Here is a 13,665-nt window from a genome sequence, read left to right as displayed (position 1 = left end):
AGCACTGACCCATGGATCACACTTTGAGTCACACTGGTCTTTTTGGAAAGGGGCAGGTGTAACAACTACTTTCTTACACTTAGGATAAACATGTGCTGAATACACATCATACTTTTCTACCCACACATAATTACTCATTCTCTTTGCTTAGCCTAGAATGCCCTTTCTCTCCCTTCTCCAGCTACTGAAATCCCATCCAATCTTTAAAATGTGTTTCACATGCTATCTTTTTCATCAACTCTTTCATGCCCTCCCACCAATACCAACAACAACAGCTGGGTTTGAGCCTTCCCTCCTCTTTTTTAATATTTGTATTCAGCCTTATTACCATAATTATAAGAAGGCAGTATAATGGCATGATAGAGAGATTTGAGCTCTGGAATTAAAGAAATCGAGACGCAAGCCTCAGCAGGGTGATCTTGAACAAATTCTCAACTTCTCTAGTTCCTCATCTGTAAAATGCTTCTGAATATGGTGCTTATCCCAGAACTTTGTTGTAAGTTTTCAGTGAAAATAATCCATGAGAAGCATCTTACATAGGAACTGGCACATACATAGTAAACATTCCATTAATGTAACTGCCATTATTTGTTCCTATCTCCCATCCTGTTAACTCACTAGACTGCCATCCCCTCTAGGAACCAGCACAGTGCCTTGCTTAATAAATACAAGTTGAATTTAAGGGCTCATACCATTAAATTATGCGAACAAGCAGAGTAATAGAATCGAGAGAGAGATTACTGATAGTTGGAGAGGTGAGGGAGGTTTCATGGAGACAAAGGTATTTAAACTGAAGTAGGTGTAGGGGGCAGCATTCTGACCATAATTGGTGACAGGCCCTGACATATGCCTGAAGGCAAGGAACACTGCACTTGTTGGCTGTGTGAAGACTGTACAGAAGCATTGGGAAGTTGAGCAAGAAAGGCAGCCTGTGGTCAGGTTATAAAGGGCCTTAAGGCCCCCTTGCAGTATTGTACTTCCACCTTGAGCATGTGGGATCGTTCAAGTCCTGCTTCTGTAGAGGGTGATTTTTGAGATGGAGGAAACTAGAGCCCAAGGAAGGACCCAAGGAGAAAACTGGGAGACATAAAATTTACTAAACTATTCTTCTGGATATTAATGTTCTTCCTAGTGTTGATGGATTCCCAGGGACAAGATTTTACTGGGGGAAAAAAAAATACAGTTTGAGAATTGCACTATGTCTAGCTCTCCTCCTGGAGACTGACCATGTGTCCTGACTTATTGACAGTCCTTTACTCAATAAGCCTGTTTAGACCATCATTGAAATAGTGTTTCTGAAACTTAATTAGCCACAGAACTTTTTTTCATGAGACATCTGTAAACATCTCTCAAAAAACAGTTTAAGAAACGAACATAAATAGTCCTAAACCAAGGGTATTGTAATGAAAGAACAAGTAACATTTGGCTGTTTCTCAGTGCTCAACAGACCTTAGGACATTGGGACAGTTAGGTCATTGCCAGACGGGAATCATGTTGTCTCACACTGCTTGCTTTTGGCAGGATTACTGTGAGCAGGTATTTTGCAGGACCTCACACGTTCCTTATATTCTGAGCGCCAGGTTATTTATGTTCCATCATATCCGTCTTCTGTCCATTGTGCGCGTCTCCACAAATGTCCCCTGTTGTCATGCCCACACTCAACACTTGGTGATTCCCAACCTTTGTGAATTGCAGCACTCTAACAAATCTATTTTTGTTCTCCTTCCTCTATACTTTCCAAAGATTTATTATACAGTATGTTATATATGTAAAGGAAAATGAATGAAAAACAGTTTGTTTAAAATGATATCCCCTGAGAAATTAAGGAGTACACCTGACCATTTCAAAACCAAGGTTGGGATTCATTGGGCTATGTGATCATACCATTTCTTTCTCTCATTTTAACGGGATTAAGATTATTAGTAGTATTGGCTTTAAGTGATTTTGCTGGGTTATTTATGCCTGAATCAGTATGACTGTTGCATACCTTCAGAAATTAATGAAAATAGTAGTAAGTCATTTGTTTAGTGGATTTCAATACAGTAAATCAAATTAATCGGTAAATTTTTTAAAAGCAAGGTAAGCTGATTATGGGCATAATTGGCACTTAGTGATTGCTTAGCAAGTTATGATAAATGATGCTTTTTTCAAGGATAATTATAAAATTATAATAAATTTTTAAGGATTATTTCAGTGTATATATGTAGAGGTGCTTAGAACCCAGCACATAGAAAACATTACATAAGTATTTGCTATGGTTGTTGTTGGTGTTGTTGAAGATTGGGTTAGGTCCTGCCTGGTTATCATTTCCCAGTCTTCAGAATGGTTCACACTCCGTTTTTCTCAATTGCTAGACAGTTTTCATTGAAATTACAGGAGCATTTCACCTAAACAAAAACTCAAGAATTAGAATTCACTGAGTTTGAGTGGTTGATGTAAATCATTTTGGCTGTACTAAATTATTAAAATGAGACATTAAAATCCAAAATCTTTATAGATTTAAATAAAAGCCAGCTACTTATTTTTATAATTATTTTATTCATCTTTTAATTTAGGACACAGTGCCTTTTAAAGCCTTCCATATATTTTCATATTATAGAAAACGTTTATATACATTACTTTTGGTTTTAAAGTGCTTGTTGTCTTCTTTTTTTTATGCTTTTTGGAAATCCAGATCTATAAATAACTAATTTTTTTTCTGCTTTAACTCCTCCAGCTTACTGAAACAAATTCAGGTATCAAGTGCTTGGACTCCATGTGCTGTTTCTCAGAGGGAGAAACAGCGTGCGCATCTGTTGGAAGAATGCTGGAACGAGTAGTAGGAAGATGTAGTCCAACCCATGTCAGCAGGTGTGAAATTTCTCTAAGTAGCCTTTGCTGCAGATGAGTGTCCTGTAAACTGGAACAGGATGAACCTGCGTCTCTAGATACCTAATAAATCATCAGCTGGTTTTACCAACTGAAGCGGGTGGTGTGCTATTTATTAGCACTCTTTGATGGTAGATTTCACTTTGCGGTTTTTGGTGTAGGGGGCTCTTTCACTAACAAAGGAAGAGAAAGCACCTTTGAAGAGACTTCATCTAATGAACAAAAATTTTTGCTTTGCAGTCTTTCTATAATGTGGTGAATAGGAGTGTGTATATGATACTTACTTAGCTTTTATAACTTTCTTTTTTTATTATACCTTATATTACTGTTTTATTTTCTGTATTTTTTTATTTGTTTGTTTTTTGTATTTACCAAATAGTCTACACATAATAGTAAAATCAAAGGATTTTGCTTCTCTTATTCTTCATGTATATTTTCTGGTCATCCATTTGAGACTTTATGGTATTTATAAACACAGAAGGCTGTATTTCTGCTTTCTTATACCATTTTATCTCTGTAATGAGTTTTTAAAAATGAGTTGTGATTTTTTTTTTTTAACTTGGTGTTCACGGTCTAATTAGAAGTTTATAAGTTAGAACTGGCATGTTAAATTATGGTTTAGAAGAATCTTAGCATTTCTGTCCCTTCCCAAATCTATTTCTTGAATTAGGTTTATCAGTGCTTGCTTTTGTGGATCATAACAGAAAATGCCATGTTTTGGTAAATGCCACTTAAATTTATTTAAAAGTGAAATGGATTCATTACTTCATATAGTTTCCAAGAGACATATTATTATTCAGGGGACATTAAGAAGTAGAAATAACTTTTTTCATGCTTTGATGTTCTTAAGATGAATTCTATCATATTCCTAAAATGCGAGCAGCAGTGCACCAGTGTGTGTGAAGAGTTATAGATGGGCAAGGATAGATAGATGAACATTGTCCACCATGTACCACATGAATAATCACGTTCTATGTGTGCCGTGGAATGGAAAAGGTTGGAAAATACCCCAGAGTTAGGGAATAGAGGATGGAGGATGAACTTTTATTACATTCTGATAAAATAACTTAATATTTGCTTAGATTTTGTTTTTAAAATTAATAATTATCATTCATGTATCATAAAATTCAGGTAACACTTATTGGCAAACTTATTAGTTCCCACTTTGCCTTTAGTTATGGCCGAGTCTTTAAGGTACAGTTGCATTTATAAATAGCATTCTTTAACATATGTGTTTTCAGTCTCCATTTATTGATTATAACATGTGATCAAAAATATTTCCATAATGCTGTGGTATCATTTTGTAGTAATTTTATTCTACATAAAAGAATTACTATGAGCAGTTAAATTTATTGGGACTTACGTGTTTTGACTTACACAATTGTATTATAAAATGCATTACTAAAAAGCAGCTCTGTCATGTACCCAGGCCACCAAGTTTTCCAAAAGAGTTTCAGAAGGACCTACTTCTGTGGTGAATAAGACAGCTTTACTATTTAGGATTAAAGTGGGAGTTAGACTAAGAGACTGCTATAGAACTTCCACAGAATTTTTTAAATTTCTGCTTCAACAGGAAGTTCTCTTTAATGAAAGTATACATCTTCACTAACTATTAAAAAACTGTAATTAATTTTAAATAAGCCAAAAATGTTTTTTTGCTTTATATATATTCTCATTGTTTGATATCCATTATTCAGGTAATATGCCCCTATTTTTATACTGCATTATCCCTTTGAACCTGCCCCTGGAAATAGGAGATTTATTTCAGCACATTCTCCTATCATCTCTACTTTTTTTCACTTAAAATTGTATCATAATATTTTCTTTTGTAAGATTTTATTTTTTATTTTTCTAATAAAATGTTTAACAGTATTATCTTATTCGACAGACTATAAATATCTTACCAGTTTTGTCCAACATCTCAGGTCATATTATTGGTTAGTACTGTTGTTATCCTTCTTTTTTCCTCAAGTGAATAATTTAAAGTCTTTTAAGATCTGTTCAGTTTTTTTCTAGTGGATAAAAATCATACAATATGAAAAACCACTTGGTGCTTTTCCAAGGACTATATGGAAATTGCCATATATCCATTAACATTACCTTTAAAATTTGAAAGTCATTTTGATATGTAGAGTTTTATTTTTTACATATATGTGTATTAGTGAAAGACTTTTGGCATTTCTGTTTTGATTTTGGAACAGCCTTTATTCTACATTTCTATTTCATGTCTAACTTAAAAGGTGAAGCAAGACTAATACTTCTGTTACAAGATGTAGAAGCCTTTGGATATTTGTTCTATTAACCTATTAAACATAAGAGATAACAAGCATCACTTGAGAAATACAACTAGAGCTTTCATATGCACATTATTCCACTGATTAAAAACTTTTACCATCCAGGCACAAAAATTGTTACATTTTATTAATTGATGTTTTCAAAGGAATATGCCATATTGCAGGCTTTGTTTCAAGTGTAGCATCATGATGCTATATGAAGGATATGCCATGTCGTACACTAAAGGCTGTACTTCAGCAATAAATGATTTTCTTTATGCATTTTACCAGCAATTACATTATCACAATCAAACCTTTTTTCCTAAATAGAAAGGACTTAATAGTTAATATGTAGGTCCATATTTAATGTTCTGTCAAATATGACATTTAACATATGAATGCACATGCATACTTTGAAAGATAAAAAGAAACCTTAACTAATAAAATTCTCCTGTGTAAGCAATTGTTGGAAAAGAGGAAAAACTAATAGAAAATACTGGCAATTTGGGAATGGAAACTTGACTCCTGATAATTAGGGTGTTGGGAGTTAGGTTTTGTCATACCTATCTAAGCATACTTTTTCTTGGATAAATATTTTTAAGAAATGTTCGTAGACTCATTTCATTCATTTATTTTATAAATACTGTCTGCTATGTACCAGTTGCAGTTCTAGGTACTAAAAAGAGACGGTAGTGAACAGGCCCTTCCTTAAACTACAGCTTTTAAGGTTTTCTGGAAACTAATAAAATTAGAGAATTTGTGAACTATCAGTATGGTTGTAGCTTATTTGTGTTCCTCTTTGCCAACTTTGTAAAATTTCTAGGTTCCAAACTTCATTATCACTGTGCTTGCTTAATTGATTTAAACTTAAACTATATACACAATCTCAAGGAAACAGTGAATATTTGATGAGTGGATTTAAGTCATTTTAAATGCTAGTCTCTTCCTCTAACGTCTTTGTTTAGGAAAATGGAAACCCTGGAAAAAGTTACATAAAATGTATTTATTGTTTAGTACTTTTAGTCCTTTAAGAAAAGCCACCTTTGACTTGGAAATCCTGATACTGTCCTTGAAATGGGTTAGGCTCTTGTAAGCATGGAAGGCTATTTCTGGTCTTTAGTTATTTTAGCTTAAGTTACTAGAGCTGCAAATAAAGCGTTATGTAATTAATTGCTTATAGGCCTTATTATTCAGACAGTAGTTAAATTTTCCAGACCATTGGAGGTTTATTTGTTCTCAGTTAAGTGAAAACCCTACTGAGTCTCAGCTGTCTTTGATACCTATTGAATAAACCATTTACTGCATTCAAGCTAATTATGCTAAAACCTTTAGAATAGAATTTATAGGAGAAAAGAAATAGTATAATATAATATGAGCATATTACCATTTCATTCTAAAGCTTTTGGTAAGTGGAATGTATGTTTGCTTCTGTAATGTCAAAATATAGCCTAGTTGTTTTCAGTAAAACTGGCTGTGCATAACTCTTATACTTATTTTTTATTGTATTGTTAAGATTTTAAGAGCATCTCCTGCTTTACTACTTACAGAAATTGTTTTAATGCTAATGAATGTCTGAATTTTAGCTAACATTTTATATAATGAGTAGAGCATTTTTTTTTCCAAGTTTTTGTATTTTATAAATAGACTGGTCATTCAAGGCTAGTAGGAGAACTTCTCCTAGCTCTTAAAAATGAATCAATACATGATTATTTTAATATTCAAATTGCATTTTTGATCCTTAGTTTTAGAGTAAATTTTTGTCTCACTTAAAACATAGGTACTGGTGAGCCAAACTTTTCTCTTATTGTTACTTTAGATCTTGGAGTGCATCGGACCCTTTCTATACCAACGACAGGAGCATCTTGACTCTCTCCACAATGGACTCATCTACTTGTTAAAGGGGCAGTAGTACTTTGTGGGAACCATTTCAACTCCTTTCCTAAAATTCAGTGTGATCATCCTGGTAATGGCCACACTAGTTCTGCAGAATTACTTTCTAAAATTTCTCAAGTATTTCATACCCACTCAGAGTTATAATGGAAAACAAATAAAAAGCATTAACATAACCCCCTTTCAACCCCTTTCATTTAAATCCAAACATGTTAGAATTTGTGAAAGAGACATTTTCTATCTCTTTGGGTTGTCCCTCATGCTTATGGGACTCCTAATGGCATTTCAGCCTCTTGCTAAGGCCACTATATTTTAATATCAAGGTAGAAAAGGGAGGTAATTCCTAGCTAATTGTATTTTTTAGTATTAGTTTGGTTATCGAGTCTTCTATTCAAATCTGCTTCTGTAAATTATGCTGAAAAGTTTGCCTTGAAAACTCTATTTTTTTATTAGAGTTATATTTGAAACTTTTCATGCGAAAAGTTAATGTGAATAGAAAGGAATTTTGGTCCCTCAGTGACCCATGTTGTTAATTCTTTAGTGCTTTCTAAGTTCACACAGCAAATTAGAAGAATGCATTTCCCATCATTATTTACTGCATTGTGGGTAGTAAATATATACCAAAACCAAACTTCTCTAAATACTATAACACAACCAGTAAAGTTAAGTATATACATGCAAAGGGTATATTATATATATAAATCAGGAATCAAGTCCATTCACCAAATTTCAAGTTGATGTTTACTAATATTTTTGTGATGGAATACAAAGAACCTATAGTGGGTAAATTATATACCATTAGCATATTATTATTTAATGTGTTTATCATTGGATCTTTTGCATGCTTTAATCTGGTTAATATATTTAAATTTGCCTTTTTTTCCCTCTCTATATGAAAGCTTTGTTTATAGTATTTTATGACACTGTTGTAAAGTTCGACTATATCAATAAAAAACAAGTTTGGACAGTATTTAAATATTGCAAATATTTTTAATCATATAAATCAAAATATTAGGGTAATTAAAAAGATAAGAGCCTCTTTCTGTGGCTAATTTAGAATTGCTCTTGCCTTTCAGTAAGCTAGCATTTAGAATAAAGGATTTCATGTGAGAATCCTGTTATTTTTAGATTAGTATATGTTATCTAAGTTACAGTAGACTACCGCAGTAAAGTAAAATCTGTCCTGTGTCCCATTACAAGGTATATTTTCAGGCATGCCTACAGGATATAAATGAAACAAAGTTTAAAGTTCTAAATCTTAAGGGTTAATGGCAGCATAAATTAAAATGCTAAGAATGATTAATCAGGTACATATTGCTGTATTTCAATACTTAATTGCCATCTTGAGTTTATCATATGATCAATGTTGTCATTTGTTTTGGTAAAAAGTAATGTCATTTTAAAATTTGGAAATGATTATTGGCTAAAGAGCTTACCAAGCTCTAAGTATATGATTGTGTACATATAAATTATATGGAAATGGTTAAATAAGGTTTCCAAAATTTTCTCTTGAGAATATAATAATTCCTTTCTGTAGATTTATTCTTCAACCTTCCACCTCTTTCCCATCTCATGAATATAAGACCTCTGGAATTGGGCTGGTAGGGAAAGAATGGTAGAGTCAAGAATTAAGACTTTACCTTGTTTGCTGATAAACTTTTTTTTTTTTTAGTTTTATTTTCTTGCTAACATAATGTTTGTTTCAATAATGCAAGGATATTAGATTATGAATTTCATCTTAAATATTAATGTTCATTTATAGCCCTTCTTTAATTTAGATATTCCAAAATTGAATTCAGGAATATACTATGATTCTGGCAATACATTGAAGGGATTATACAGTGTACAATGTATACATTTACCAATTCATGGTCCAGAAGAGGAAATATTGCAGAAAATATTCAGTTAGGGTAGTTTAGTGGAACATAACTCAGAATTTGTTTTTTCTTAGAATGTGTTATAAAATATTTATATAACAAAATGACATTTATAGTCCTGCATTACATCTTCCTTAACAGTTTACAGTGTTTATTTGCCATTAACCAAATTGACTACTGACACTAGAGAAGGACCACAAAACCATCAAGCAGTCTCTGACCAACTGCAGCAGGGAGGTCAGCCAGTCTATATGGTGCTGAAAATGGGATTGATGTAATTGTCTGCATTGACTATTTAAAGTTATTTAAGAACTCTATGTAAAAAAAAAAAGTAGATGGCATGTACTGATACGCTCATCCTACTCTGTTGAAAGCCTCTTTTTAAAGGAAAGTTAAAAGAGCTTTCTTCAGTTTATTTAAGTAACTATTGTCTATAAGCTTTAAGTAGTTTTCTAGTGTTAATGCTCATATATTAAAACTTATTATTTAGCCAGTAATCACAAAAAAAGTCCCCTTTGCATATTTCTTTAAAATTCTTCGGAAAGTATGATGTTGGGAATTAACCTAACTCTTAATCCTGCCAAAACCAGAGTAAGATGCTACATGTGTTTTTACTAATTGATGGTCTCAAATCTATTTGCCTCACTTTCTTACCTTTACCTACCTAGTCTGAAGGCTGTAGCCCTGAGGATAGTAGCAAGCACCAAGATGGTTTTCAAAATTGCCCATCAGCTGCTTTAAAAGATAACTCAGTACCTTGCCTCAGCTTTAGCAAGCAGTAGGTTCACCTTAGAGGATTATAGTATGGGCCAGGAGAACTACAGCTACCAGGCTTGCCATGGAGTTGAGAAGAAAGAAGGGGAGAATTTACAGTTTGAATCTCTCTTAACTACCTTCCTCCTTGGGCCTCAGTCTTCATGATGTCCACAGGTTTCCCAGACCTAATCCAAACTCTGGCACTGTCCTGAGTAGGAGGTTAAACTGAGGCAAATCACCACATCAGGAAATTCCTTTACTCAGACCAGGCCTTTTCTGCTGTAAGACTGAACTGTGGAATGGGGCTTGTGTGGGAAGCTTGAGGCTCCTGTCTGACAGGCAGAAGTCAAAACCACTTAAAAAATTTACAGTTAATACCAAAAACATTTTAAATATGCTACTCTGAGAAGTTATTGGGGGGCAGGGAAAAAGGGAAAATCATCTATGCTTGTGTTTTCCTGTAAAGACCCCGTTGAAGTAGGATATAAGGAGGTATTCATAAAACAAACCACCAAAGAGTTATATAAAACATGTTTTATTAATTTTGGTCCCGCTTCTGAGACATTTTTATTTCTATCTTGAAATGAGTCATCTATTTTCGTAAAAATAGAACATTATTAAAGTGTTGTTTATGTGAGAACACTTGAATGGTTTTCCTACAAAAAAAAAATAGATAACAACTAATGATATGTTTGTAGTAATGGTGATTGTTAGATTTTTATGGGGAATCAGTAGCTGGAAATACTGTAGCAACACTTGGTTTAAAATCGAGGACCTCAGACACTGTGGCTGTCTAATAAAATCCTTTAAAATTTCTCTGCATTGTCAGTAAGTGTAGTTACTTATTGTATAGCTCTCAGTAATTTTTTTAAAGTTTATGAAATTATATTTATTGAATAAAAATTTTCCTACAAAATTAAAAGTGTTTTTTTTTTCATTTTTCATTCTTTAAGCATTTTAAGCCTCTCTCTGCTTGCCACAGCTAACATTGCCAAAAACTTTTTTGATGAAATTGTATTACATTTACCCTCCATACGGTACAGGAATACTATTACGCCATTCACTGACTCCACTGTCAAAAATCTGTAAGTTTTTGGTTTACCCAGATTTTATAGATCAGTACAGCTCCTGAAAAGGGGACTGATAGAAATGTCCCAGCTGTAAAGACCAACACACTTGACTCATCACTCATGAAAAACCAGCCAAAATGAACTTGCAAATGAAAATATGTGCTTTTTAAAAAATACTGCTGATATGTCTATTTACATATAAAATATTCTGACCTCCTAATGACAATTTTTTTCCTTATGCTTTCTCAGTTGCCATTTAAAGCACACACAACTGTTTAATATATGTTTATTATAATGTAAGCTATTACATTTGCCTAAGTGTTATATATGCAAAGAGTGACAATGTATGATATATATATTTTTTTATTTCTGAAATGAAATCATATCCTGGCATATAAATAATACCCAGGCATCTGTTTTTATTTAAAAAGTAGCTGAGGGTTTGGGCTCTCTTTAGGGTAACTTCAAGTCTTTAACTTCTATGATACAATGTGAGGAGTAATGTTCTTTGAATTAGAAATTTGGGACAAAAAAATAAAGCTTTATGAGCAGCATTTCACCAGAAAATTTAGTGAATTCAGAAACAATTGAAGTTTTATTTTAAAGAGCTGACTCAAGGACAAACTTGTAAATGGAGATAGGTAAACATGTCTCTGTGAACAACTCTTTGGAAGTGGTAGACAGCCCCTGATAAATCAGGGGAAATGGTTTGTCTTCAAGTAAAATTTGTGGACAGTTGATTGCATAGATTTTAGAATTCTTTCATTTTTGACAAATCTTTACATCTGTGTGATACTTACCTAATCCAGATAGAGAACTTAACACCATTTCAGAAAGTTCCCTTTTGCCACTTTCCAATGAATTCATTTCTCCTTTTCTCCCTTGCAACCATTTTTCTATTTTTTATTGTCATAGAGTAGTTTTACCTGTTCTTGAATTTCATATAAGTGGAATTATACATGTTCACTTCTACATCTGGCTTCATTGCTCAAAATGACTGAGATTCCTCAACGTTGTTGAGGAATATATACTTCGTTTCTTTTGCTACTCAGTAGTGTTGATTTCATGAAGACCATACAATTTATCCATTCTCTTATTTATGGACCTTTGTGTTATTTACAGTTTGGTGTGATTATAAATAAAGTTATGAGCACTCTTTCTGAACATGTTTTCATTTCTCCTTTAAGATAACTGGAATTTCTGGGTCTCAAGTTCAGTTTATGTTTAATTTCATGAGAACCTGCTGAAAAGTTTTCCAAAGTTATTGTATGCCATTTTATGTGCATTTGTATGCAGTTAAGATAGTTCCAGTTCTATTATATCTGTAGTGTGATAACTACTGATGCTTAACTCCTTTTCAAAATATGCTTATTGGCAGTTTCTTGTTTGGGGGTTTTTGTCTGAAATTCCTGTTCAAGTCTCTGACCATTTTTTCATTAGACTGCCTGTCTCATTACAGAATGGCTGGAATCCTTTTTATAAGAATGTAAGTCCTTTGTCAGGTGACTGTATTGCTCACATTTACCCACCAGTCTGTGGCTTGCCTGTATACAGTTGACCCCTGAAAAACGGGTTTGAACTGCATGAATCAACCATGTGGATATTTCACAGTACTATAAATGTATTTTCTTAACATTGTAAGAATACAGTATGTAATATGTATACAAAATATGTGTTAATCTACTTTATGTTCTCAGTAAAGCTGTCCAATCCAACAGTCTGTTAATAGTTAAGTTCTGGGAAGTCGAGAGTTACAAGTGGATATTGAAGTGCATCAGAGGTCAGTGCCCTTGACCCCTGTGGTGTTCATGGGGTATTTTCTTAGTGGTGACTTTGGTTTGCAGAAGTGTTGTATTTTGATGAAGTCCTTTTTTTTTTTTCTTTTTATGGTTATATGGTTTTTGTGTCTTGTCTAAAATACACTTGTCAAACACAAAGTAATGAAAATATTCTCCTCTGAAAACATTACAGTTCTCACTTTTATGTCTATGATACATCTCCAGTTCACTTATATGTAGGATAGAAGGCAAGGATTAAGGATCTTCCTTCCTCCTAACCCTCACAAGGCTGTTTGGTTTAGCTCCATTTGTTGATAATATTCTGTTTCCATTGAATTCATTGGGAGTCTCTTTTTAAAATTAACTGACTGTAGGGGTACTTGGGTGACTCAGTTGGTTACCCTAAGGTCATGGTCTCAGGGTTATGAAATTGAGCCCTCTGTGGGGTTCTGTGCTTAGCACCAAGTCTGCTTGAGATTCTTTCCCTCCCCCCCATACCCCTCCCCCTGCTCCTGCACACACACACACACACACACACTCTCTCTCTCTCTCTCTAAAATAAAATCTTTAAAATTAACTGACAATAAACGTGGATCTATTTTTGGCTCTCGATCTATTCATTTGTCCTTGTACCAATAACACATATCTTGATTACTAGAGGTTTTGGGGTTTTTTAAAGATTTTTTTACTTATTTGAGAGAGGGAGAGATTGAGTATGAGCAGGGTGAAGGGGCAGGGGGAGAGAGAAATGTAGACTCCCCACTGAGCAGGCCAGAGCTCCATCCCCAGATGCTGGGATTATGACCTGAACCCAGAAAAAGCAGACGTTACTGGACTAAGCCACTCAGGCGCCCCTTGATTACTGTAATTATATACTGAAATTTGAAATCAGGTAATCAAAGTTCTCATTGTTGTCAAGATTATTATGGCTATCCCAGGTCCTTTAATCTCCATGTAAATTTTGAAATCAGTTGAGGGTCAATTTCTAAAACAAAAAATCATATGATTTTGATTTGGATAGTTCAATTTGGAAACAAGTGACATCTTAACAATATTGAGCCTTCTCATCCATAAACATGTATCTCTCCACTTGTTTTCGGTCATCCCTAATTTATCTCAGGAATGCTTTATAGTCTTCAGTGTTGACATCTGG

The 13,665-nt window shown here is 33.7% G+C and overlaps 1 protein-coding gene across 3 annotated transcripts in view; it reads left to right on the top strand.

The window, feature by feature from the left end:
- ATP11B (ATPase phospholipid transporting 11B (putative)) overlaps positions 1-10,586 on the top strand; it is a 122,674-nt gene extending 112,088 nt beyond the window's left edge. For 2 of the 3 annotated variants that reach the window (XM_059163376.1, XM_059163377.1), the window contains 2 exons: positions 2,717-2,850; positions 6,958-10,586. In XM_059163376.1, coding sequence (XP_059019359.1) covers positions 2,717-2,850; positions 6,958-7,039 — 216 coding nt within the window. In that variant the 3' untranslated portion in view covers positions 7,040-10,586. Of the gene's footprint in view, positions 1-2,716; positions 2,853-6,957 lie in introns of those variants that run through there. The other variant, XM_059163378.1, reaches the window with a different exon arrangement.
- Positions 10,587-13,665: the final 3,079 nt, after the last annotated feature.

This window comes from Mustela lutreola, chromosome 2 (assembly GCF_030435805.1).
Source record: "Mustela lutreola isolate mMusLut2 chromosome 2, mMusLut2.pri, whole genome shotgun sequence".
NCBI lineage: Eukaryota > Metazoa > Chordata > Mammalia > Carnivora > Mustelidae > Mustela > Mustela lutreola.
This window is presented reverse-complemented; position numbering and strand designations above follow the sequence as displayed.